The 27,117-nt window shown below is 44.0% G+C and overlaps 1 protein-coding gene across 1 annotated transcript in view; it reads left to right on the plus strand.

Moving 5' to 3' along the window:
• LOC129830618 (neurocalcin-delta A-like) overlaps positions 1-27,117 on the plus strand; it is a 115,569-nt gene that overhangs the window by 65,317 nt on the left and 23,135 nt on the right. Inside the window, exon 2 of the mRNA XM_055893181.1 lies at positions 26,269-26,669. Coding sequence (XP_055749156.1) covers positions 26,292-26,669 — 378 coding nt within the window. The 5' untranslated portion in view covers positions 26,269-26,291. The remainder of the gene's footprint in view (positions 1-26,268; positions 26,670-27,117) is intronic.

The following is a 27,117-nucleotide window of genomic DNA, read 5'->3' on the forward strand; positions in this document are numbered from 1 at the left end:
TGGTCCCTCCTATCTACAGTAACTTAACCCTGGTCCCTCCTGTCAACAGTAACTTAACCCTGGTCCCTCCTGTCTACAGTAACTTAACCCTGGTCCCTCCTGTCTACAATAACTTAATCCTGGTCCCTCCTGTCTACAGTAACTTAACCCTGGTCCCTCCTAATTACAGTAACTTAACCCTGGTCCCTCCTATCTACAGTAACTTAACCCTGGTCCCTCCTAACTACAGTAACTTAACCCTGGTCCGTCCTAACTACAGTAACATAACCCTGGTCCCTCCTATCTTCAGTAACTTAACCCTGGTCCCTCCTGTCTACAGTAACTTAACCCTGGTCCCTCCTAACTACAGTAACTTAACCCTGGTCCCTCCTAACTACAGTAACTTAATCCTGGTCCCTCCTGTCTACAGTAACGTAACCCTGGTCCCTCCTGTCTACAGTAACGTAACCCTGGTCCCTCCTAACTACAGTAACGTAACCCTGGTCCCTCCTATCTACAGTAACTTAACCCTGGTCCCTCCTGTCTACAGTAACGTAACCCTGGTCCCTCCTGTCTACAGTAACGTAACCCTGGTCCCTCCTATCTACAGTAACTTAACCCTGGTCCCTCCTATCTACAGTAACGTAACCCTGGTCCCTCCTGTCTACAGTAACTTAACCCTGGTCCCTCCTATCTACAGTAACTTAACCCTGGTCCCTCCTATCTACAGTAACATAACCCTGGTCCCTCCTGTCTACAGTAACTTAACCCTGGTCCCTCCTGTCTACAGTAACTTAACCCTGGTCCCTCCTGTCTACAGTAACTTAACCCTGGTCCCTGCTATCTACAGTAACGTAACCCTGGTCCCTCCTATCTACAGTAACTTAACCCTGGTCCCTCCTGTCTACAGTAACTTAACCCTGGTCCCTCCTATCTACAGTAACGTAACCCTGGTCCCTCCTGTCTACAGTAACTTAACCCTGGTCCCTCCTGTCTACAGTAACTTAACCCTGGTCCCTCCTATCTACAGTAACTTAACCCTGGTCCTTCCTGTCTACAGTAACTTAACCCTGGTCCCTCCTGTCTACAGTAACGTAACCCTGGTCCCTCCTATCTACAGTAACGTAACCCTGGTCCCTCCTATCTACAGTAACTTAACCCTGGTCCCTCCTGTCTACAGTAACGTAACCCTGGTCCCTCCTATCTACAGTAACATAACCCTGGTCCCTCCTAACTACAGTAACTTAACCCTGGTCCCTCCTACTTACAGTAACTTAACCCTGGTCCCTCCTGTCTACAGTAACTTAACCCTGGTCCCTCCTGTCTACAGTAACTTAACCCTGGTCCCTCCTACTTACAGTAACTTAACCCTGGTCCCTCCTATCTACAGTAACTTAACCCTGGTCCCTCCTACTTACAGTAATGTAACCCTGGTCCCTCCTGTCTACAGTAACTTAACCCTGGTCCCTCCTAACTACAGTAACGTAACCCTGGTCCCTCCTATCTACAGTAACTTAACCCTGGTCCCTCCTAACTACAGTAACTTAACCCTGGTCCCTCCTGTCTACAGTAACTTAACCCTGGTCCCTCCTGTCTACAGTAACTTAACCCTGGTCCCTCCTGTCTACAGTAACTTAACCCTGGTCCCTCCTGTCTACAGTAACTTAACCCTGGTCCCTTCTGTCTACAGTAACTTAACCCTGGTCCCTCCTGTCTACAGTAACTTAACCCTAGTCCCTCCTATCTACAGTAACGTAACCCTGGTCCCTCCTGTCTACAGTAACTTAACCCTGGTCCCTCCTATCTACAGTAACGTAACCCTGGTCCCTCCTATCTACAGTAACTTAACCCTGGTCCCTCCTATCTACAGTAACTTAACCCTGGTCCCTCCTGTCTACAGTAACTTAACCCTGGTCCCTCCTGTCTACAGTAACTTAACCCTGGTCCCTCCTGTCTACAGTAACTTAACCCTGGTCCCTCCTGTCTACAGTAACTTAACCCTGGTCCCTCCTTTCTACAGTAACTTAACCCTGGTCCCTTCTGTCTACAGTAACTTAACCCTGGTCCCTCCTGTCTACAGTAACTTAACCCTGGTCCCTCCTATCTACAGTAACTTAACCCTGGTCCCTCCTGTCTACAGTAACTTAACCCTGGTCCCTCCTGTCTACAGTAACGTAACCCTGGTCCCTCCTATCTACAGTAACGTAACCCTGGTCCCTCCTATCTACAGTAACTTAACCCTGGTCCCTCCTGTCTACAGTAACGTAACCCTGGTCCCTCCTATCTACAGAAACATAACCCTGGTCCCTCCTAACTACAGTAACTTAACCCTGGTCCCTCCTATCTACAGTAACTTAACCCTGGTCCCTCCTGTCAACAGTAACTTAACCCTGGTCCCTCCTGTCTACAGTAACTTCACCCTGGTCCCTCCTGTCTACAGTAACTTAATCCTGGTCCCTCCTGTCTACAGTAACTTAACCCTGGTCCCTCCTAATTACAGTAACTTAACCCTGGTCCCTCCTATCTACAGTAACTTAACCCTGGTCCCTCCTAACTTCAGTAACTTAACCCTGGTCCGTCCTAACTACAGTAACATAACCCTGGTCCCTCCTATCTTCAGTAACTTAACCCTGGTCCCTCCTGTCTACAGTAACTTAACCCTGGTCCCTCCTAACTACAGTAACTTAACCCTGGTCCCTCCTAACTACAGTAACTTAATCCTGGTCCCTCCTGTCTACAGTAACGTAACCCTGGTCCCTCCTGTCTACAGTAACGTAACCCTGGTCCCTCCTATCTACAGTAACGTAACCCTGGTCCCTCCTATCTACAGTAACTTAACCCTGGTCCCTCCTGTCTACAGTAACGTAACCCTGGTCCCTCCTATCTACAGTAACATAACCCTGGTCCCTCCTAACTACAGTAACTTAACCCTGGTCCCTCCTATCTACAGTAACTTAACCCTGGTCCCTCCTGTCAACAGTAACTTAACCCTGGTCCCTCCTGTCTACAGTAACTTAACCCTGGTCCCTCCTGTCTACAGTAACTTAATCCTGGTCCCTCCTGTCTACAGTAACTTAACCCTGGTCCCTCCTAATTACAGTAACTTAACCCTGGTCCCTCCTATCTACAGTAACTTAACCCTGGTCCCTCCTAACTTCAGTAACTTAACCCTGGTCCGTCCTAACTACAGTAACATAACCCTGGTCCCTCCTATCTTCAGTAACTTAACCCTGGTCCCTCCTGTCTACAGTAACTTAACCCTGGTCCCTCCTAACTACAGTAACTTAACCCTGGTCCCTCCTAACTACAGTAACTTAATCCTGGTCCCTCCTATCTACAGTAACTTAACCCTGGTCCCTCCTATCTACAGTAACATAACCCTGGTCCCTCCTGTCTACAGTAACGTAACCCTGGTCCCTCCTGTCTACAGTAACTTAACCCTGGTCCCTCCTGTCTACAGTAACTTAACCCTGGTCCCTCCTGTCTACAGTAACTTAACCCTGGTCCCTCCTATCTACAGTAACTTAACCCTGGTCCCTCCTGTCTACAGTAACGTAAACCTGGTCCCTCCTGTCTACAGTAACGTAACCCTGGTCCCTCCTAACTACAGTAACGTAACCCTGGTCCTTCCTGTCTACAGTAACTTAACCCTGGTCCCTCCTGTCTACAGTAACTTAACCCTTGTCCCTCCTGTCTACAGTAACTTAACCCTGGTCCCTCCTATCTACAGTAACTTAACCCTGGTCCCTCCTACTTACAGTAACTTAACCCTGGTCCCTCCTATCTACAGTAACTTAACCCTGGTCCCTCCTACTTACAGTAATGTAACCCTGGTCCCTCCTGTCTACAGTAACTTAACCCTGGTCCCTCCTAACTACAGTAACGTAACCCTGGTCCCTCCTATCTACAGTAACTTAACCCTGGTCCCTCCTAACTACAGTAACTTAACCCTGGTCCCTCCTGTCTACAGTAACTTAACCCTGGTCCCTCCTGTCTACAGTAACTTAACCCTGGTCCCTCCTGTCTACAGTAACTTAACCCTGGTCCCTCCTGTCTACAGTAACTTAACCCTGGTCCCTTCTGTCTACAGTAACTTAACCCTGGTCCCTCCTGTCTACAGTAACTTAACCCTAGTCCCTCCTATCTACAGTAACGTAACCCTGGTCCCTCCTGTCTACAGTAACTTAACCCTGGTCCCTCCTATCTACAGTAACGTAACCCTGGTCCCTCCTATCTACAGTAACTTAACCCTGGTCCCTCCTATCTACAGTAACTTAACCCTGGTCCCTCCTGTCTACAGTAACTTAACCCTGGTCCCTCCTGTCTACAGTAACTTAACCCTGGTCCCTCCTGTCTACAGTAACTTAACCCTGGTCCCTCCTGTCTACAGTAACTTAACCCTGGTCCCTCCTTTCTACAGTAACTTAACCCTGGTCCCTTCTGTCTACAGTAACTTAACCCTGGTCCCTCCTGTCTACAGTAACTTAACCCTGGTCCCTCCTATCTACAGTAACTTAACCCTGGTCCCTCCTGTCTACAGTAACTTAACCCTGGTCCCTCCTGTCTACAGTAACGTAACCCTGGTCCCTCCTATCTACAGTAACGTAACCCTGGTCCCTCCTATCTACAGTAACTTAACCCTGGTCCCTCCTGTCTACAGTAACGTAACCCTGGTCCCTCCTATCTACAGTAACATAACCCTGGTCCCTCCTAACTACAGTAACTTAACCCTGGTCCCTCCTATCTACAGTAACTTAACCCTGGTCCCTCCTGTCAACAGTAACTTAACCCTGGTCCCTCCTGTCTACAGTAACTTAACCCTGGTCCCTCCTGTCTACAGTAACTTAATCCTGGTCCCTCCTGTCTACAGTAACTTAACCCTGGTCCCTCCTAATTACAGTAACTTAACCCTGGTCCCTCCTATCTACAGTAACTTAACCCTGGTCCCTCCTAACTTCAGTAACTTAACCCTGGTCCGTCCTAACTACAGTAACATAACCCTGGTCCCTCCTATCTTCAGTAACTTAACCCTGGTCCCTCCTGTCTACAGTAACTTAACCCTGGTCCCTCCTAACTACAGTAACTTAACCCTGGTCCCTCCTAACTACAGTAACTTAATCCTGGTCCCTCCTGTCTACAGTAACGTAACCCTGGTCCCTCCTGTCTACAGTAACGTAACCCTGGTCCCTCCTATCTACAGTAACGTAACCCTGGTCCCTCCTATCTACAGTAACTTAACCCTGGTCCCTCCTGTCTACAGTAACGTAACCCTGGTCCCTCCTATCTACAGTAACATAACCCTGGTCCCTCCTAACTACAGTAACTTAACCCTGGTCCCTCCTATCTACAGTAACTTAACCCTGGTCCCTCCTGTCAACAGTAACTTAACCCTGGTCCCTCCTGTCTACAGTAACTTAACCCTGGTCCCTCCTGTCTACAGTAACTTAATCCTGGTCCCTCCTGTCTACAGTAACTTAACCCTGGTCCCTCCTAATTACAGTAACTTAACCCTGGTCCCTCCTATCTACAGTAACTTAACCCTGGTCCCTCCTAACTTCAGTAACTTAACCCTGGTCCGTCCTAACTACAGTAACATAACCCTGGTCCCTCCTATCTTCAGTAACTTAACCCTGGTCCCTCCTGTCTACAGTAACTTAACCCTGGTCCCTCCTAACTACAGTAACTTAACCCTGGTCCCTCCTAACTACAGTAACTTAATCCTGGTCCCTCCTATCTACAGTAACTTAACCCTGGTCCCTCCTATCTACAGTAACATAACCCTGGTCCCTCCTGTCTACAGTAACGTAACCCTGGTCCCTCCTGTCTACAGTAACTTAACCCTGGTCCCTCCTGTCTACAGTAACTTAACCCTGGTCCCTCCTGTCTACAGTAACTTAACCCTGGTCCCTCCTATCTACAGTAACTTAACCCTGGTCCCTCCTGTCTACAGTAACGTAAACCTGGTCCCTCCTGTCTACAGTAACGTAACCCTGGTCCCTCCTAACTACAGTAACGTAACCCTGGTCCTTCCTGTCTACAGTAACTTAACCCTGGTCCCTCCTGTCTACAGTAACTTAACCCTTGTCCCTCCTGTCTACAGTAACTTAACCCTGGTCCCTCCTATCTACAGTAACGTAACCCTGGTCCCTCCTATCTACAGTAACTTAACCCTGGTCCCTCCTGTCTACAGTAACTTAACCCTGGTCCCTCCTATCTACAGTAACGTAACCCTGGTCCCTCCTGTCTACAGAAACTTAACCCTGGTCCCTCCTGTCTACAGTAACTTAACCCTGGTCCCTCCTATCTACAGTAACTTAACCCTGGTCCCTCCTGTCTACAGTAACTTAACCCTGGTCCCTCCTGTCTACAGTAACGTAACCCTGGTCCCTCCTATCTACAGTAACGTAACCCTGGTCCCTCCTATCTACAGTAACTTAACCCTGGTCCCTCCTGTCTACAGTAACGTAACCCTGGTCCCTCCTATCTACAGTAACATAACCCTGGTCCCTCCTAACTACAGTAACTTAACCCTGGTCCCTCCTATCTACAGTAACTTAACCCTGGTCCCTCCTGTCAACAGTAACTTAACCCTGGTCCCTCCTGTCTACAGTAACTTAACCCTGGTCCCTCCTGTCTACAATAACTTAATCCTGGTCCCTCCTGTCTACAGTAACTTAACCCTGGTCCCTCCTAATTACAGTAACTTAACCCTGGTCCCTCCTATCTACAGTAACTTAACCCTGGTCCCTCCTAACTACAGTAACTTAACCCTGGTCCGTCCTAACTACAGTAACATAACCCTGGTCCCTCCTATCTTCAGTAACTTAACCCTGGTCCCTCCTGTCTACAGTAACTTAACCCTGGTCCCTCCTAACTACAGTAACTTAACCCTGGTCCCTCCTAACTACAGTAACTTAATCCTGGTCCCTCCTGTCTACAGTAACGTAACCCTGGTCCCTCCTGTCTACAGTAACGTAACCCTGGTCCCTCCTAACTACAGTAACGTAACCCTGGTCCCTCCTATCTACAGTAACGTAACCCTGGTCCCTCCTGTCTACAGTAACGTAACCCTGGTCCCTCCTATCTACAGTAAGTTAACCCTGGTCCCTCCTATCTACAGTAACGTAACCCTGGTCCCTCCTGTCTACAGTAACTTAACCCTGGTCCCTCCTATCTACAGTAACTTAACCCTGGTCCCTCCTATCTACAGTAACATAACCCTGGTCCCTCCTGTCTACAGTAACGTAACCCTGGTCCCTCCTGTCTACAGTAACTTAACCCTGGTCCCTCCTGTCTACAGTAACTTAACCCTGGTCCCTCCTGTCTACAGTAACTTAACCCTGGTCCCTGCTATCTACAGTAACGTAACCCTGGTCCCTCCTATCTACAGTAACTTAACCCTGGTCCCTCCTGTCTACAGTAACTTAACCCTGGTCCCTCCTATCTACAGTAACGTAACCCTGGTCCCTCCTGTCTACAGTAACTTAACCCTGGTCCCTCCTGTCTACAGTAACTTAACCCTGGTCCCTCCTATCTACAGTAACTTAACCCTGGTCCTTCCTGTCTACAGTAACTTAACCCTGGTCCCTCCTGTCTACAGTAACGTAACCCTGGTCCCTCCTATCTACAGTAACGTAACCCTGGTCCCTCCTATCTACAGTAACTTAACCCTGGTCCCTCCTGTCTACAGTAACGTAACCCTGGTCCCTCCTATCTACAGTAACATAACCCTGGTCCCTCCTAACTACAGTAACTTAACCCTGGTCCCTCCTACTTACAGTAACTTAACCCTGGTCCCTCCTGTCTACAGTAACTTAACCCTGGTCCCTCCTGTCTACAGTAACTTAACCCTGGTCCCTCCTACTTACAGTAACTTAACCCTGGTCCCTCCTATCTACAGTAACTTAACCCTGGTCCCTCCTACTTACAGTAACGTAACCCTGGTCCCTCCTGTCTACAGTAACTTAACCCTGGTCCCTCCTAACTACAGTAACGTAACCCTGGTCCCTCCTATCTACAGTAACTTAACCCTGGTCCCTCCTAACTACAGTAACTTAACCCTGGTCCCTCCTGTCTACAGTAACTTAACCCTGGTCCCTCCTGTCTACAGTAACTTAACCCTGGTCCCTCCTGTCTACAGTAACTTAACCCTGGTCCCTCCTGTCTACAGTAACTTAACCCTGGTCCCTCCTGTCTACAGTAACTTAACCCTGGTCCCTTCTGTCTACAGTAAATTAACCCTGGTCCCTCCTGTCTACAGTAACTTAACCCTAGTCCCTCCTATCTACAGTAACGTAACCCTGGTCCCTCCTGTCTACAGTAACTTAACCCTGGTCCCTCCTATCTACAGTAACGTAACCCTGGTCCCTCCTATCTACAGTAACTTAACCCTGGTCCCTCCTATCTACAGTAACTTAACCCTGGTCCCTCCTGTCTACAGTAACTTAACCCTGGTCCCTCCTGTCTACAGTAACTTAACCCTGGTCCCTCCTGTCTACAGTAACTTAACCCTGGTCCCTCCTGTCTACAGTAACTTAACCCTGGTCCCTCCTTTCTACAGTAACTTAACCCTGGTCCCTTCTGTCTACAGTAACTTAACCCTGGTCCCTTCTGTCTACAGTAACTTAACCCTGGTCCCTCCTATCTACAGTAACGTAACCCTGGTCCCTCCTGTCTACAGTAACTTAACCCTGGTCCCTCCTATCTACAGTAACGTAACCCTGGTCCCTCCTATCTACAGTAACTTAACCCTGGTCCCTCCTATCTACAGTAACTTAACCCTGGTCCCTCCTAACTACAGTAACTTAACCCTGGTCCCTCCTAACTACAGTAACTTAACCCTGGTCCCTCCTGTCTACAGTAAAGTAACCCTGGTCCCTCCTGTCTACAGTAACTTAACCCTGGTCCCTCCTGTCTATAGTAACGTAACCCTGGTCCCTCCTATCTACAGTATCGTAACCCTGGTCCCTCCTATCTACAGTAACTTAACCCTGGTCCCTCCTTTCTACAGTAACTTAACCCTGGCCCCTCCTAACTACAGTAACGTAACCCTGGTCCCTCCTGTCTACAGTAAAGTAACCCTGGTCCCTCCTTTCTACAGTATCTTAACCCTGGTCCCTCCTAACTACAGTAACTTAACCCTGGTCCCTCCTATCTACAGTAACGTAACCCTGGTCCCTCCTATTTACAGTAACTTAACCCTGGTCCCTCCTATCTACAGTAACATAACCCTGGTCCCTCCTATCTACAGTAACTTAACCCTGGTCCCTCCTAACTACAGTAACGTAACCCTGGTCCCTCCTGTCTACAGTAACTTAACCCTGGTCCCTCCTATCTACAGTAACGTAACCCTGGTCCCTCCTGTCTACAGTAACGTAACCCTGGTCCCTCATGTCTTCAGTAACTTAACCCTGGTCCCTCCTGTCTACAGTAACTTAACCCTGGTCCCTCCTGTCTACAGTAACTTAACCCTGGTCCCTCCTGTCTACAGTAACTTAACCCTGGTCCCTCCTGTCTACAGTAACTTAACCCTGGTCCCTCCTTTCTACAGTAACTTAACCCTGGTCCCTTCTGTCTACAGTAACTTAACCCTGGTCCCTTCTGTCTACAGTAACTTAACCCTGGTCCCTCCTATCTACAGTAACGTAACCCTGGTCCCTCCTGTCTACAGTAACTTAACCCTGGTCCCTCCTATCTACAGTAACGTAACCCTGGTCCCTCCTATCTACAGTAACTTAACCCTGGTCCCTCCTATCTACAGTAACTTAACCCTGGTCCCTCCTAACTACAGTAACTTAACCCTGGTCCCTCCTAACTACAGTAACTTAACCCTGGTCCCTCCTGTCTACAGTAAAGTAACCCTGGTCCCTCCTGTCTACAGTAACTTAACCCTGGTCCCTCCTGTCTATAGTAACGTAACCCTGGTCCCTCCTATCTACAGTATCGTAACCCTGGTCCCTCCTATCTACAGTAACTTAACCCTGGTCCCTCCTTTCTACAGTAACTTAACCCTGGCCCCTCCTAACTACAGTAACGTAACCCTGGTCCCTCCTGTCTACAGTAAAGTAACCCTGGTCCCTCCTTTCTACAGTAACTTAACCCTGGTCCCTCCTAACTACAGTAACTTAACCCTGGTCCCTCCTATCTACAGTAACGTAACCCTGGTCCCTCCTATTTACAGTAACTTAACCCTTGTCCCTCCTGTCTACAGTAACATAACCCTGGTCCCTCCTGTCTACAGTAACTTAACCCTGGTCCCTCCTATCTACAGTAACATAACCCTCGTCCCTCCTAACTACAGTAACTTAACCCTGGTCCCTCCTATCTACAGTAACTTAACCCTGGTCCCTCCTAACTACAGTAACGTAACCCTGGTCCCTCCTGTCTACAGTAACTTAACCCTGGTCCCTCCTATCTACAGTAACGTAACCCTGGTCCCTCCTGTCTACAGTAACGTAACCCTGGTCCCTCATGTCTTCAGTAACTTAACCCTGGTCCCTCCTATCTACAGTAACTTAACCCTGGTCCCTCCTGTCTACAGTAACATAACCCTGGTCCCTCCTGTCTACAGTAACTTAACCCTGGTCCCTCCTGTCTACAGTAACTTAACTCTGGTCCCTCCTATCTACAGTAACGTAACCCTGGTCCCTCCTTTCTACAGTAACTTAACCCTGGTCCCTCCTGTCTACAGTAACTTAACCCTGGTCCCTCCTATCTACAGTAACTTAACCCTGGTCCCTCCTGTCTACAGTAACTTAACCCTGGTCCCTCCTGTCTACAGTAACGTAACCCTGGTCCCTCCTAACTACAGTAACGTAACCCTGGTCCCTCCTATCTACAGTAACTTAACCCTGGTCCCTCCTTTCTACAGTAACTTAACCCTGGCCCCCCCTAACTACAGTAACGTAACGCTGGTCCCTCCTGTCGACAGTAACGTAACCCTGGTCCCTCCTGTCTACAGTAACTTAACCCTGGTCCCTCCTGTCTACAGTAACGTAACCCTGGTCCCTCCTAACTACAGTAACTTAACCCTGGTCCCTCCTATCTACAGTAACTTAACCCTGGTCCCTCCTGTCTACAGTAAATTAACCCTGGTCCCTCCTGTCTACAGTAAAGTAACCCTGGTCCCTCCTGTCTACAGTAACTTAACCCTGGTCCCTCCTATCTACAGTAACTTAACCCTGGTCCCTCCTAACTACAGTAACTTAATCCTGGTCCCTCCTATCTACAGTAACGTAACCCTGGTCCCTCCTATTTACAGTAACTTAACCCTGGTCCCTCCTATCTACAGTAACATAACCCTGGTCCCTCCTATCTACAGTAACTTAACCCTGGTCCCTCCTAACTACAGTAACGTAACCCTGGTCCCTCCTGTCTACAGTAACTTAACCCTGGTCCCTCCTATCTACAGTAACGTAACCCTGGTCCCTCCTGTCTACAGTAACGTAACCCTGGTCCCTCCTGTCTCCAGTAACGTAACCCTGGTCCCTCCTAACTACAGTAACGTAACCCTGGTCCCTCCTAACTACAGTAACGTAACCCTGGTCCCTCCTGTCTACAGTATTTATTCCCTGATCCGATGTCCTGTGTGTTTACCTAGAGCCTAGGTGTCTTTATAAATATCACCTAATTCCTCCCTGAGTCCCTGGGGAATCAAGAATGAGGACAAGGGATCATCTATGATGTCACAGCACGAATGGACAGACAGCCACCTAAGAGCCGGTGGTTCTTTGCCAAGGTCACAGACAGACAGACAGACAGGCAGACAGACAGACAGACAGACAGACAGACAGACTCTAGTATGAGACCTGTAGAGATCTCAGACCCCAGATGCCCCAGCCGGACCAACAGAGAGGTTCTATGTCTGCGTCACTACCGTAGATCAAAGGTTGTGCACTATGTAGAGAATAGGTTGCCGTTTGGGATGCACAGTTTTAGAGCTGGGATCCAGCCAATGCTCTCCATTAGACCCCTGTGGTGCAGTAGACTCACATTGTTCAGGATGAATAGCCGTGGAGAATAATAAGGACAATTAAATGTAAAGGGGAATTGTTTCCTTATAGTGTTTAATTAACGGGGAGCTTTAAATCCTCTGACATTTCAATGTGTTTTTATTGATTGGAAACCCAGCAGGAATTTCTCTCTCTCATTACCATTTGGAACATTCTCAGTGCTGCTTGCAACAGTACAATATATAGCTGTGTGGTTATACAGAAAAGTGTGTTCTAGTATTACTTCTCTCCTCACAAACCTTCATCAGTATTCTCAACCCACCCTACAGGCTATACGTACATTTTATTCAATCATATACACAGTGCTTCGTTTGTAATATCGGGAGGGGAGCGAGAGAGGGGGGTGACCTGGGGAGCTCTGAGGTACCGGAACACATGAGAAAAAAAACTCTACTTAAAAAAAGAAAGAATTACAAGCATATCATCGCGTTGGTGTAGTTTATAGAGCAGTAGAGGCACTGCAGCTTCTATGGTTCTATGAGGAAATACATGAGGAAGGGCAGCTCCTGCAGAACCCTTCTATGGTTCTATAAGGAAATACATGAGGAAGGGTAGCTCCTGCAGAACCCTTCTATGGTTCTATAAGGAAATACATGAGGAAGGGTAGCTCCTGCAGAACCCTTCTATGGTTCTATAAGGAAATACATGAGGAAGGGCAGCTCCTGCAGAACCCTTCTATGGTTCTATAAGGAAATACATGAGGAAGTGCAGCTCCTGCAGAACCCTTCTACGGTTCTATAAGGAAATACATGAGGAAGGGCAGCTCCTGCAGAACCCTTCTACGGTTCTATAAGGAAATACATGAGGAAGTGCAATGCTGGAGAGATGGCAGTTGCAGGCTCATTTTCTATCAGAGCAGAGACAGAGAGATCATAGAGGAAACTCGAATGAACTTTGATCGTTCTTTTATTATAATTTTTTATTTAACATTTAATTAAGTCAGTTAAGAACAAATTCTTATTCAAATCACGGCCTACCAGAAGTCAAAAGGCCTTTTGTGGGGACAGGGGCTAGGATAATATATATATATTTTTTAATTATAATATAGGACAAAACACATCACGACAAGAGAGACACCACAACACTACATAAAGAGAGACCTAAAGACAACAACATAGCATGGCAGCAACACATGACAACACAGCATGGCATCAACACATGACAACACAGCATGGTATCAACACATGACAACACAGCATGGCAGCAACACATGACAACACAGCATGGCAGCAACACATGACAGCACAGCATGGCAGCAACACATGACAACACAGCATGGCAGCAACACATGACAACACAGCATGGCAGCAACACATGACAACACAGCATGGCAGCAGCACAACATTGTAGCAGCACAAAACACGGTACAAACATTATTGGGCACAGACAATCAATCAATCATTCAATCAATCAAATGTATTCATGAAGCCCTTTTTACATCAGCCGATGTCACAACGTGCTGTACAGAAACCCAGCCTAAAACCCCAAACAGCAAAGCCTGCAGCTTTGATATGTGCTGAGAGAAGGACAGTGTACCGTCTAGCCATACTCAGAGGTAGTAATCACACCGGTGGGGAGAGAGACATTCTTCTTACCAAACCACATGACCTTTGTTTTGGAGGTGTTCAGAACAAGGTTAAGGGCAGAGAAACCTTGTTGGACACTAAGAAAGCTTTGTTGTAGAGCGTTTAACACAAAATCCATGGAGGGGCCAGCTGAGTATAACACTGTATCATCTGCATATAAATGGATGAGAGAGCTTCCTACTGCTTGAACTACGTTGTTGATGTAAATTGAGAAATGTGTGGGGCCTAGGATCAAGCCTTGTGGTACTCCCTTGGTGACAGGCAGTGGCTGAGACGGAAGATGTTCTGACTTTATACACTGCACACTTTGAGAGAGGTACTTAGCAAACCAGTACAAAGACCCCTCAGAGACACCAATACTCGAACCAGGGGCTGAACCAGTTTTTAATTCAAATTTTCTTTATGGGGGCGTGTTTGTTAACAAGAATGAAATGGTCTACGGTATCAAAAGCTCTGTCCAAGTCAATAAAAATAGCAGCACAACATTGCTTAGAATCAAGGGCAATGGTGACATCACTGAGGACCTTTAAGGTAGCAGTGACACATCAATAACATGAGAGGAAACTAGATTGCATATCAGAGAGAATGCTATAGACATCAAGAAAGCCAGTCAGTTGATTATTAACAGGTTTTACCAACACTTTTGATAAACAGGGCAAAATAGAAATTGGCCTTTAACTTGATCCTAATTGACAGGTTAAAAAGGTCAGAGATAGTCTTGGCGATGATAGTGGCAGAAACCTTAAAGAAGAAAGGGTCTAAACCATCTGTTTAAGGAGCTCCTTTAGCACCTGAGACTCAGTGACCGCCTGCAGGGAGAAACTTTGTAGCGGGGCTGGGGGAAAAAAGGGAGGAGCATTGGGGCGAGTCACATTAGAAGGGGTGGGAGATGAGGAAATGTTGGAAGGGCAATGAGGCATGGCTGAGTCAAATAGGAATCCTGTTAATGAAGTGGTGATTAAAGAGCTCAGCCATGTGCTTCTTGTCAGTAACAACCACATCATCAACATTACGGGAGATGGGAAGCTGTGAGGAGGAGGGTTTATTCTCCAGGTCTTATTTCTCCGTTCTCCAGAACTTCTTGGGTTTAGACACACAGAGAGAGAACTGCTCCTTAAAGTAACTAACTTTGGCCTACCGGATAGCCTGAGTGCACATATTTCTCATTTGCCTGAACTAGAGCCAGTCAGCGTGAGTATCCGTGTGACGAGCCTTTCGCCAATTGGAATTCTTGATGTGGAGTAACTCTGCCAGATCACGGTCAAACCAGGGGCTGAACCTGTTTTTAATTCTCATTTTCTTTATGGGGGCATGTTTGTTAACAATACCGCTGTAAATATCAAAAAACAAGGTCCAAGCGTCTTCAACAGAGGGGATCAAGCTGATTCTATATCAATTTACAGTGGGGCAAAAAAGTATTTAGTCAGCCACCAATTGTGCAAGTTCTCCCACTTAAAAAGATGAGAGAGGCCTGTAATTTTCATCATAGGTACACTTCAGCTATGACAGACAAAATGAGGGGAAAAAATCCAGAAAATCACATTGTAGGATTTTTAATGAATTTATTTGCAAATTATGGTGGAAAATAAGCTTGCTCGAAACAGTACAAATAAGCTTGCTCGAAACAGTACAAAACAGAGAGGTGTCGGATCCTGTTCCGTAGGATCCAGATGAAATGAAGCACTGCATATACATAACATATAGACTTCGATCAGGTTGAGTCAGAGCAGCTCCTAGACTTCTATCAGGTTGAGTCAGAGCAGCTCCTAGACTTCTATCAGGTTAAGTCAGAGCAGCTTTTAGATTTCTATCAGGTTGAGTCAGAGCAGCTCCTAGACTTCGATCAGGTTGAGTCAGAGCAGCTCCTAGACTTCTATCAGATGAGTCAGAGCAGCTCTTAGACTTCTATCAGGTTGAGTCAGAGCAGCTCTTAGATTTCTATCAGGTTGAGTCAGAGAAGCTCCTAGACTTCTATCAGGTTGAGTCAGAGCAGCTCCTAGACTTCGACCAGGTTGAGTCAGAGCAGCTCATAGGCTTCGATCAGGTTGAGTCAGAGCAGATCCTAGACTTCTATCAGGTTGAGTCAGAGCAGCTCTTAGATTTCTATCAGGTTGAGTCAGAGCAGCTCCTAGACTTCGATCAGGTTGAGTCAGAGCATCTCCTAGACTTCGATCAGGATGAGTCAGAGCAGCTCTTAGACTTCTATCAGGTTGAGTCAGAGCAGCTCCTAGACTTCGATCAGGTTGAGTCAGAGAAGCTCCTAGGCTTCGATCAGGTTGAGTCAGAGCAGCTCCTAGACTTCTATCAGATTAGTCAGAGCAGCTCTTAGACTTCTATCAGGTTTAGTCAGAGCAGCTCTTATGCTTCGATCAGGTTCAGTCAGAGCAGCTGCTAGACTTCGATCAGATGAGTCAGAGCAGCTCTTAGACTTCTATCAGGTTGAGTCAGAGCAGCTCCTAGACTTCTATCAGGTTGAGTCAGAGCAGCTCCTAGACTTCTATCAGGTTGAGTCAGAGCAGCTCCTAGGCTTCGATCAGGTTGAGTCAGAGCAGCTCCTAGACTTCTATCGGTTGAGTCAGAGCAGCTCTTAGATTTCTATCAGGTTGAGTCAGAGCAGCTCCTAGACTTCTATCAGGTTGAGTCAGAGCAGCTCCTAGACTTCTATCAGGTTGAGTCAGAGGAGCTCTTAGCATGTTCCTCGCTCTTTAAAACATAAGCATCTTATATGGCGGAGGGGGGGGGGGGGGGGGGGCTGTTAAATGGCAGGGGGGGGCCAAGGGCAGTCCATTCCCCTGACGGACCACTTCATTTTTAGGTCAAGACATGGATGGGATCTGCTTTCTGCTCTCTGAGTTTTACAACACTTCAAGACTAGGATGTTTTGATGTTGATGCCAAGGATGCTCTGAATGGCAGTTTAGACTTCTATTATAGCAACAGACTGACAACTCCACAGTGAGAGGAGAGAGATGCACACGGTAGAGGGCAGGAGTTAGAACACGCAGATCTGTTGTCGATCTATTTCTGCCTGCTGTATGCTATGTCCTGACGTGACATTAGCTTACGATCTCATACTCTCATTATCCCTCTCGCCTGGAAGAACAGCCTCTCACTGTCTCAAAACAGTAAAGCTCAGCAGCAGGTCATCTCACTGCCAGACTTCTCACCTGCTCAAATCTATGTGGTCAGATCAGCTGGTCAATTATGTTTATTCATTTTGCTGTGGAGTTTCAGAGGAGACAAGACATTGACTACAGTAGGAGTTTCTAGATGAGACATGACTGTTTATCTGGTGCATCTATGTGCAAAGCCAGAAGACACAGAAACCTGAGAGTCGCTGCAGTGAGCAGGAAGTGTTCATTGTGCATCTGATTCTGCAGGCATGCAGCGCTGCACAGAGGAAAACCGCGAGCTGTGTCTGTGGTTGTCAAGTTGAAAGTTCAGCTACAAGAAACGTGTGTTTGTTTATGTCAGTGTGGTGAAGAGTAGTGAGTTTCTTAATACCTCTATAGCCCTGTTTACACGAGGTGCTATCATGTCCTTTGTCCTGATTTTCTTTATATCAAGGTATAATGAGGTCTAATGTTCCCTTGTACCTTTATATCAAGGTATAATGTAGAGGCCTAATGTTCCCCTGTACCTTTATAACAAGGTATAATTAGGTCTAATGTTCCCCTGTACCTTTATATCAAGGTATAATGTAGAGGCCTAATGTTCCCCTGTACCTTTATATCAAGGCATAATGTAGAGGCCGAATGTTCCCCTGTACCTTTATAACAAGGTATAATTAGGTCTAATGTTCCCCTGTACCTTTATATCAAGGTATAATGTAGAGGCCTAATGTTCCCCTGTACCTTTATATCAAGGCATAATGTAGAGGCCGAATGTTCCCCTGTACCTTTATATCAAGGCATAATGTAGAGGCCGAATGTTCCCCTGTACCTTTATATCAAGGTATATTGAGGTCTAATGTTCCCCTGTACCTTTATATCAAGGTATAATGTAGAGGCCGAATGTTCCCCTGTACCTTTATATCAAGGTATAATGAGGTCTAATGTTCCCCTGTACCTTTATATCAAGGTATAATGTAGAGGCCGAATGTTCCCCTGTACCTTTATATCAAGGTATAATGAGGTCTAATGTTCCCCTGTACCTTTATATCAAGGTATAATGTGGTCTAATGTTCCCCTGTACCTTTGTATCAAGGTATAATGAGGTCTAATGTTCCCCTGTACCTTTGTATCAAGGTATAATGAGGTCTAATGTTCCCCTGTACCTTTATATCAAGGTATAATGTAGAGGTCTAATGTTCCTCTGTACCTTTATACCAAGGTATAATGTAGAGGTCTAATGTTCCCCTGTACCTTTATATCAAGGTATAATGTGGAGGTCTAATGTTCCCCTGTACCTTTATATCAAGGTATAATGTAGAGGTCTAATGTTCCCCTATACCTTTATATCAAGGTATAATGAGGTCTAATGGGCCCCTGTACCTTTATATCAAGGTATAATGTGGTCTAATGTTCCCTTGTACCTTAATATCAAGGTATAATGTGGAGGCATTATGTTCCCCTGTACCTTTATATCAAGGTATAATGAGGTCTAATGATCCCCTGTACCTTTATATCACGGTATAATGTGGAGGCATTATGTTCCCCTGTACCTTTATATCAAGGTATAATGAGGTCTAATGTTCCCCTGTACCTTTTTATCAAGTTATAATGAGGTCTAATGTTCCCTTGTACCTTTATATCAAGGTATAATGTGGTCTATTGTTCCCCTGTACCTTTATATCAAGGTATAATGAGGTCTAATGTTCCCTTGTACCTTTATATCAAGGTATAATGTGGAGGCATTATGTTCCCCTGTACCTTTATATCAAGGTATAATGTAGAGGCATTATGTTCCCCTGTACCTTTATATCAAGGTATAATGAAGAGGTCTAATGTTCCCCTGTAACTTTATGTCAAGGTATAATGAGGTCTAATGTTCCCTTGTACCTTTATATCAAGGTATAATGTAGAGGCCTAATGTTCCCCTGTACCTCTATAACAAGGTATAATTAGGTCTAATGTTCCCCTGTACCTTTATATCAAGGTATAATGTAGAGGCCTAATGTTCCCCTGTACCTTTATATCAAGGCATAATGTAGAGGCCGAATGTTCCCCTGTACCTTTATATCAAGGCATAATGTAGAGGCCGAATGTTCCCCTGTACCTTTATATCAAGGTATATTGAGGTCTAATGTTCCCCTGTACCTTTATATCAAGGTATAATGTAGAGGCCGAATGTTCCCCTGTACCTTTATATCAAGGTATAATGAGGTCTAATGTTCCCCTGTACCTTTATATCAAGGTATAATGTGGTCTAATGTTCCCCTGTACCTTTGTATCAAGGTATAATGAGGTCTAATGTTCCCCTGTACCTTTATATCAAGGTATAATGTAGAGGTCTAATGTTCCCCTGTACCTTTATATCAAGGTATAATGTGGAGGTCTAATGTTCCCCTGTACCTTTATATCAAGGTATAATGTAGAGGTCTAATGTTCCCCTATACCTTTATATCAAGGTATAATGAGGTCTAATGGGCCCCTGTACCTTTATATCAAGGTATAATGTGGTCTAATGTTCCCTTGTACCTTAATATCAAGGTATAATGTGGAGGCATTATGTTCCCCTGTACCTTTATATCAAGGTATAATGAGGTCTAATGATCCCCTGTACCTTTATATCACGGTATAATGTGGAGGCATTATGTTCCCCTGTACCTTTATATCAAGGTATAATGAGGTCTAATGTTCCCCTGTACCTTTTTATCAAGTTATAATGAGGTCTAATGTTCCCTTGTACCTTTATATCAAGGTATAATGTGGTCTAATGTTCCCCTGTACCTTTATATCAAGGTATAATGAGGTCTAATGTTCCCTTGTACCTTTATATCAAGGTATAATGTGGAGGCATTATGTTCCCCTGTACCTTTATATCAAGGTATAATGTAGAGGCATTATGTTCCCCTGTACCTTTATATCAAGGTATAATGAAGAGGTCTAATGTTCCCCTGTAACTTTATGTCAAGGTATAATGTAGAGGTCTAATGTTCCCCTGTACCTTTATATCAAGGTATAATGTAGAGGTCTAATGTTCCCCTGTACCTTTATATCTAGGTATAATGTAGAGGTCTAATGTTCCCCTGTACCTTTATATCAAGGTATAATGTAGAGGTCTAATGTTCCCCTGTACCTTTATATCAAGGTATAATGAGGTCTAATGGGCCCCTGTACCTTTATATCAAGGTATAATGTAGAGGTCTAATGTTCCTCTGTACCTTAATATCAAGGTATAATGTGGAGGCATTATGTTCCCCTGTACCTTAATATCAAGGTATAATGAGGTCTAATGATCCCCTGTACCTTTATATCACGGTATAATGTGGAGGCATTATGTTCCCCTGTACCTTTATATCAAGGTATAATGAGGTCTAATGTTCCCCTGTACCTTTTTATCAAGTTATAATGAGGTCTAATGTTCCCTTGTACCTTTATATCAAGGTATAATGTGGTCTAATGTTCCCCTGTACCTTTATATCAAGGTATAATGAGGTCTAATGTTCCCTTGTACCTTTATATCAAGGTATAATGTGGAGGCATTATGTTCCCCTGTACCTTTATATCAAGGTATAATGTAGAGGCATTATGTTCCCCTGTACCTTTATATCAAGGTATAATGAAGAGGTCTAATGTTCCCCTGTAACTTTATGTCAAGGTATAATGAGGTCTAATGTTCCCTTGTACCTTTATATCAAGGTATAATGTAGAGGCCTAATGTTCCCCTGTACCTTTATAACAAGGTATAATTAGGTCTAATGTTCCCCTGTACCTTTATATCAAGGTATAATGAGGTCTAATGTTCCCCTGTACCTTTATATCAAGGTATAATGTAGAGGCCTAATGTTCCCCTGTACCTTTATATCAAGGCATAATGTAGAGGCCGAATGTTCCCCTGTACCTTTATAACAAGGTATAATTAGGTCTAATGTTCCCCTGTACCTTTATATCAAGGTATAATGTAGAGGCCTAATGTTCCCCTGTACCTTTATATCAAGGCATAATGTAGAGGCCGAATGTTCCCCTGTACCTTTATATCAAGGCATAATGTAGAGGCCGAATGTTCCCCTGTACCTTTATATCAAGGTATATTGAGGTCTAATGTTCCCCTGTACCTTTATATCAAGGTATAATGTAGAGGCCGAATGTTCCCCTGTACCTTTATATCAAGGTATAATGAGGTCTAATGTTCCCCTGTACCTTTATATCAAGGTATAATGTGGTCTAATGTTCCCCTGTACCTTTGTATCAAGGTATAATGAGGTCTAATGTTCCACTGTACCTTTGTATCAAGGTATAATGAGGTCTAATGTTCCCCTGTACCTTTATATCAAGGTATAATGTAGAGGTCTAATGTTCCCCTGTACCTTTATATCAAGGTATAATGTAGAGGTCTAATGTTCCCCTGTACCTTTATATCAAGGTATAATGTGGAGGTCTAATGTTCCCCTGTACCTTTATATCAAGGTATAATGTAGAGGTCTAATGTTCCCCTATACCTTTATATCAAGGTATAATGAGGTCTAATGGGCCCCTGTACCTTTATATCAAGGTATAATGTGGTCTAATGTTCCCTTGTACCTTAATATCAAGGTATAATGTGGAGGCATTATGTTCCCCTGTACCTTTATATCAAGGTATAATGAGGTCTAATGATCCCCTGTACCTTTATATCACGGTATAATGTGGAGGCATTATGTTCCCCTGTACCTTTATATCAAGGTATAAGGAGGTCTAATGTTCCCCTGTACCTTTTTATCAAGTTATAATGAGGTCTAATGTTCCCTTGTACCTTTATATCAAGGTATAATGTGGTCTAATGTTCCCCTGTACCTTTATATCAAGGTATAATGAGGTCTAATGTTCCCTTGTACCTTTATATCAAGGTATAATGTGGAGGCATTATGTTCCCCTGTACCTTTATATCAAGGTATAATGTAGAGGCATTATGTTCCCCTGTACCTTAATATCAAGGTATAGTGAAGAGGTCTAATGTTCCCCTGTAACTTTATGTCAAGGTATAATGTAGAGGTCTAATGTTCCCCTGTACCTTTATATCAAGGTATAATGTAGAGGTCTAATGTTCCCCTGTACCTTTATATCTAGGTATAATGTAGAGGTCTAATGTTCCCCTGTACCTTTATATCAAGGTATAATGTAGAGGTCTAATGTTCCCCTGTACCTTTATATCAAGGTATAATGAGTTCTAATGGGCCCCTGTACCTTTATATCAAGGTATAATGTAGAGGTCTAATGTTCCTCTGTACCTTTATACCAAGGTATAATGTAGAGGTCTAATGTTCCCCTGTACCTTTATATCAAGGTATAATGTGGAGGTCTAATGTTCCCCTGTACCTTTATATCAAGGTATAATGTAGAGGTCTAATGTTCCCCTATACCTTTATATCAAGGTATAATGAGGTCTAATGGGCCCCTGTACCTTTATATCAAGGTATAATGTGGTCTAATGTTCCCTTGTACCTTAATATCAAGGTATAATGTGGAGGCATTATGTTCCCCTGTACCTTTATATCAAGGTATAATGAGGTCTAATGATCCCCTGTACCTTTATATCACGGTATAATGTGGAGGCATTATGTTCCCCTGTACCTTTATATCAAGGTATAATGAGGTCTAATGTTCCCCTGTACCTTTTTATCAAGTTATAATGAGGTCTAATGTTCCCTTGTACCTTTATATCAAGGTATAATGTGGTCTAATGTTCCCCTGTACCTTTATATCAAGGTATAATGAGGTCTAATGTTCCCTTGTACCTTTATATCAAGGTATAATGTGGAGGCATTATGTTCCCCTGTACCTTTATATCAAGGTATAATGTAGAGGCATTATGTTCCCCTGTACCTTTATATCAAGGTATAATGAAGAGGTCTAATGTTCCCCTGTAACTTTATGTCAAGGTATAATGAGGTCTAATGTTCACTTGTACCTTTATATCAAGGTATAATGTAGAGGCCTAATGTTCCCCTGTACCTTTATAACAAGGTATAATTAGGTCTAATGTTCCCCTGTACCTTTATATCAAGGTATAATGTAGAGGCCTAATGTTCCCCTGTACCTTTATATCAAGGCATAATGTAGAGGCCGAATGTTCCCCTGTACCTTTATAACAAGGTATAATTAGGTCTAATGTTCCCCTGTACCTTTATATCAAGGTATAATGTAGAGGCCTAATGTTCCCCTGTACCTTTATATCAAGGCATAATGTAGAGGCCGAATGTTCCCCTGTACCTTTATATCAAGGCATAATGTAGAGGCCGAATGTTCCCCTGTACCTTTATATCAAGGTATATTGAGGTCTAATGTTCCCCTGTACCTTTATATCAAGGTATAATGTAGAGGCCGAATGTTCCCCTGTACCTTTATATCAAGGTATAATGAGGTCTAATGTTCCCCTGTACCTTTATATCAAGGTATAATGTGGTCTAATGTTCCCCTGTACCTTTGTATCAAGGTATAATGAGGTCTAATGTTCCCCTGTACCTTTGTATCAAGGTATAATGAGGTCTAATGTTCCCCTGTACCTTTATATCAAGGTATAATGTAGAGGTCTAATGTTCCCCTGTACCTTTATATCAAGGTATAATGTAGAGGTCTAATGTTCCCCTGTACCTTTATATCAAGGTATAATGTGGAGGTCTAATGTTCCCCTGTACCTTTATATCAAGGTATAATGTAGAGGTCTAATGTTCCCCTATACCTTTATATCAAGGTATAATGAGGTCTAATGGGCCCCTGTACCTTTATATCAAGGTATAATATGGTCTAATGTTCCCTTGTACCTTAATATCAAGGTATAATGTGGAGGCATTATGTTCCCCTGTACCTTTATATCAAGGTATAATGAGGTCTAATGATCCCCTGTACCTTTATATCACGGTATAATGTGGAGGCATTATGTTCCCCTGTACCTTTATATCAAGGTATAAGGAGGTCTAATGTTCCCCTGTACCTTTTTATCAAGTTATAATGAGGTCTAATGTTCCCTTGTACCTTTATATCAAGGTATAATGTGGTCTAATGTTCCCCTGTACCTTTATATCAAGGTATAATGAGGTCTAATGTTCCCTTGTACCTTTATATCAAGGTATAATGTGGAGGCATTATGTTCCCCTGTACCTTTATATCAAGGTATAATGTAGAGGCATTATGTTCCCCTGTACCTTAATATCAAGGTATAATGAAGAGGTCTAATGTTCCCCTGTAACTTTATGTCAAGGTATAATGTAGAGGTCTAATGTTCCCCTGTACCTTTATATCAAGGTATAATGTAGAGGTCTAATGTTCCCCTGTACCTTTATATCTAGGTATAATGTAGAGGTCTAATGTTCCCCTGTACCTTTATATCAAGGTATAATGTAGAGGTCTAATGTTCCCCTGTACCTTTATATCAAGGTATAATGAGGTCTAATGGGCCCCTGTACCTTTATATCAAGGTATAATGTGGTCTAATGTTCCCCTGTACGTTTATATCAAGGTATAATGTGGAGGCATTATGTTCCCCTGTACCTTTATATCAAGGTATAATGAGGTCTAATGTTCCCCTGTACCTTTATATCAAGGTATAATGTGGTCTAATGTTCCCCTGTACCTTTATATCAAGGTATAATGTAGTCTAATGTTCCCCTGTACCTTTATATCAAGGTATAATGTGGTCTAATGTTCCCCTGTACCTTTGTATCAAGGTATAATGAGGTCTAATGTTCCCCTGTACCTTTATATCAAGGTATAATATGGTCTAATGTTCTCCTGTACCTTTATATCAAGGTATATTGAGGTCTAATGTTCCCTTGTACCTTTATATCAAGGTATAATGTGGTCTAATGTTCCCCTGTACCTTTATATCAAGGTATAATGAGGTCTAATGTTCCCTTGTACTTTTATATCAAGGTATAATGTAGAGGTCTAATGTTCCCCTGTACCTTTATATCAAGGTATAATGTAGAGGTCTAATGTTCCCCTGTACCTTTATATCAAAGTATAATGAGGTCGAATGTTCCCCTGTACCTTTATATCAAGGTATAATGTAGAGGTCTAATGGTCCCCTGTACCTTTATATCAAGGTATAATGTAGAGGCCTAATGTTCCCTTGTACCTTTATATCAAGGTATAATGTAGAGTTCTAATGTTTCCCTGTACCTTTATATCAAGGTATAATGAGGTCTAATGTTTCCCTGTACCTTTATATCAAGGTATAATGAGGTCTAATGTTTCCCTGTACCTTTATATCAAGGTATAATGAGGTCTAATGTCCCCCTGTACCTTTATATCAAGGTATAATGTAGAGGTCTAATGTTCCCCTGTACCTTTATATCAAGGTATAATGAGGTCTAATGTTTCCCTGTACCTTTATATCAAGGTATAATGAAGTCTAATGTTTCCCTGTACCTTTATATCAAGGTATAATGAGGTCTAATGTCCCCCTGTACCTTTATATCAAGGTATATGAAGGTCTAATGTTCTCCTGTACCTTTATATCAAGGTATAATGTAGAGGTCTAATGTTCCCATGCACCTTTATATCAAGGTATAATGTAGAGGCATTATGTTCCCCTGTACCTTTATATCAAGGTATAATGAGGTCTAATGTTCCCCTGTACCTTTATATCAAGGTATAATGTAGAGGTCTAATGTTCCCCTGTACCTTTATATCAAGGTATAATGAGGTCTAATGTTCCCCTGTACCCTTATATCAAGGTATAATATGGTCTAATGTTCCCCTGTACCTTTATTTCCAGGTATAATGAGGTCTAATGTTCCCCTGTACCTTTATATCAAGGTATAATGTAGAGGTCTAATGTTCCCCAGTACCATTATATCAAGGTATAATCAGGTCTAATGTTCCCCTGTACCTTTATAGCAAGGTATAATGAGGTCTAATGTTCCCCTGTACCTTTATATCAAGGTATATTGAGGTCTAATGTTCCCCTGTACCTTTATATCAAGGTCTAATGTGGTCTAATGTTTCCATGTACCTTTATATCAAGGTATAATGTAGAGGCATTATGTTTCCATGTATAAAACAGTTGATAAATTGCTCAGCAGCTCAATATCTCCATCCTCCACAGCGATGTCCAGAATGATCAGTGGGAGGGTCACCCAATACCCCCTCCAGGTCTGAATAGGATGGGCATTGGATACAAATGCGTTATTTACTAATTATTTACAAGTATGGCGAGCTGCTAACTTCCTGTTGTGAATGTGAAGACATGAAAGCAGTGCCTTTCTGTCAGAATAATTCTGAGCTTGCTGTAACATGGGGTTACCATGACAACGGTCACAACAACGGGGTCAAAGGTGAATGTTTCTCGGCTCAGTTGCGTCTAAGCAATGATTATATAAAAGGCAAATGCCGCCAAAAATGTGATCTTTTTTTGCTGTTTGAAAGGGGACCGTATGACATTTCCCAATGATTTGTTTTCAGATATCAACACAAACCCTGTGTGAATCAGTTACTTGTCTCTCTCCCTATTTCTCTCTGACCCATTGAACAAGCTCAGTTGAGAAGCTGAACTAATCACTCTCTCTCTCCCTCTCTCTCTTCTCCCTTTCCCCTTCCTCTCCCTCCACAGCTAAAACCACCAAAACATCTAAAATGGGGAAGCAGAACAGCAAACTCCGCCCAGAGGTGATGCAGGATCTGCTGGAGAGCACGGACTTCACTGAAGCTGAGATCCAGGAGTGGTATAAAGGCTTCCTGAGAGACTGCCCCAGCGGGAACCTCTCTATGGAGGAGTTTAAGAAGATCTACGGTAACTTCTTCCCTTACGGAGACGCCTCCAAGTTCGCAGAGCACGTCTTTCGCACCTTTGATGCTAACGGGGACGGGACGATAGACTTCCGGGAGTTCATCATTGCTCTGAGCGTCACGTCTCGCGGCCGCCTGGACCAAAAACTGAAGTGGGCCTTCAGCATGTACGACCTGGACGGGAACGGATACATCAGCAAGGCAGAGATGCTGGAGATCGTACAGGTCTGTCTGTCTGTCTGTCTGTCTGTCTGTCTCTCTGTCTGCCCGTCTGCCTGTCTGCCTGTCTCTCTGTCTGTCTGTCTGCCTGCCTGTCTGTCTGTCTGTCTGTCTGTCTGTCTGTCTGTCTGTCTCTCTCCCTCTCTGTCTCTGTCTCTATATGTCTATCTATTCTATCCTTGTGCAGTTGTGTATACATATGACTGAATCCCTTACACAGCTGTGTGTAAATACCCTGGCCCTTGAATAATCACCCATAAGGCTTTTAGTGAGCGAAACCCCATGAAGGATGTCTAGTCACATAGTCTCCTTCTCTAGCTGTCCACTCATCATCACACCAGCTATATCAGTCTGTCTCTAGCTGTCCACTCATCATCAAACCAGTTATATCAGCCTGGTTCTAGCTGTCCACTCCTCATCACACCAGCTATATCAGTCTGTCTCTAGCTGTCCA

The sequence above is a fragment of the Salvelinus fontinalis genome, chromosome 32 (assembly GCF_029448725.1).
Source record: "Salvelinus fontinalis isolate EN_2023a chromosome 32, ASM2944872v1, whole genome shotgun sequence".
Classification (NCBI taxonomy): domain Eukaryota; kingdom Metazoa; phylum Chordata; class Actinopteri; order Salmoniformes; family Salmonidae; genus Salvelinus; species Salvelinus fontinalis.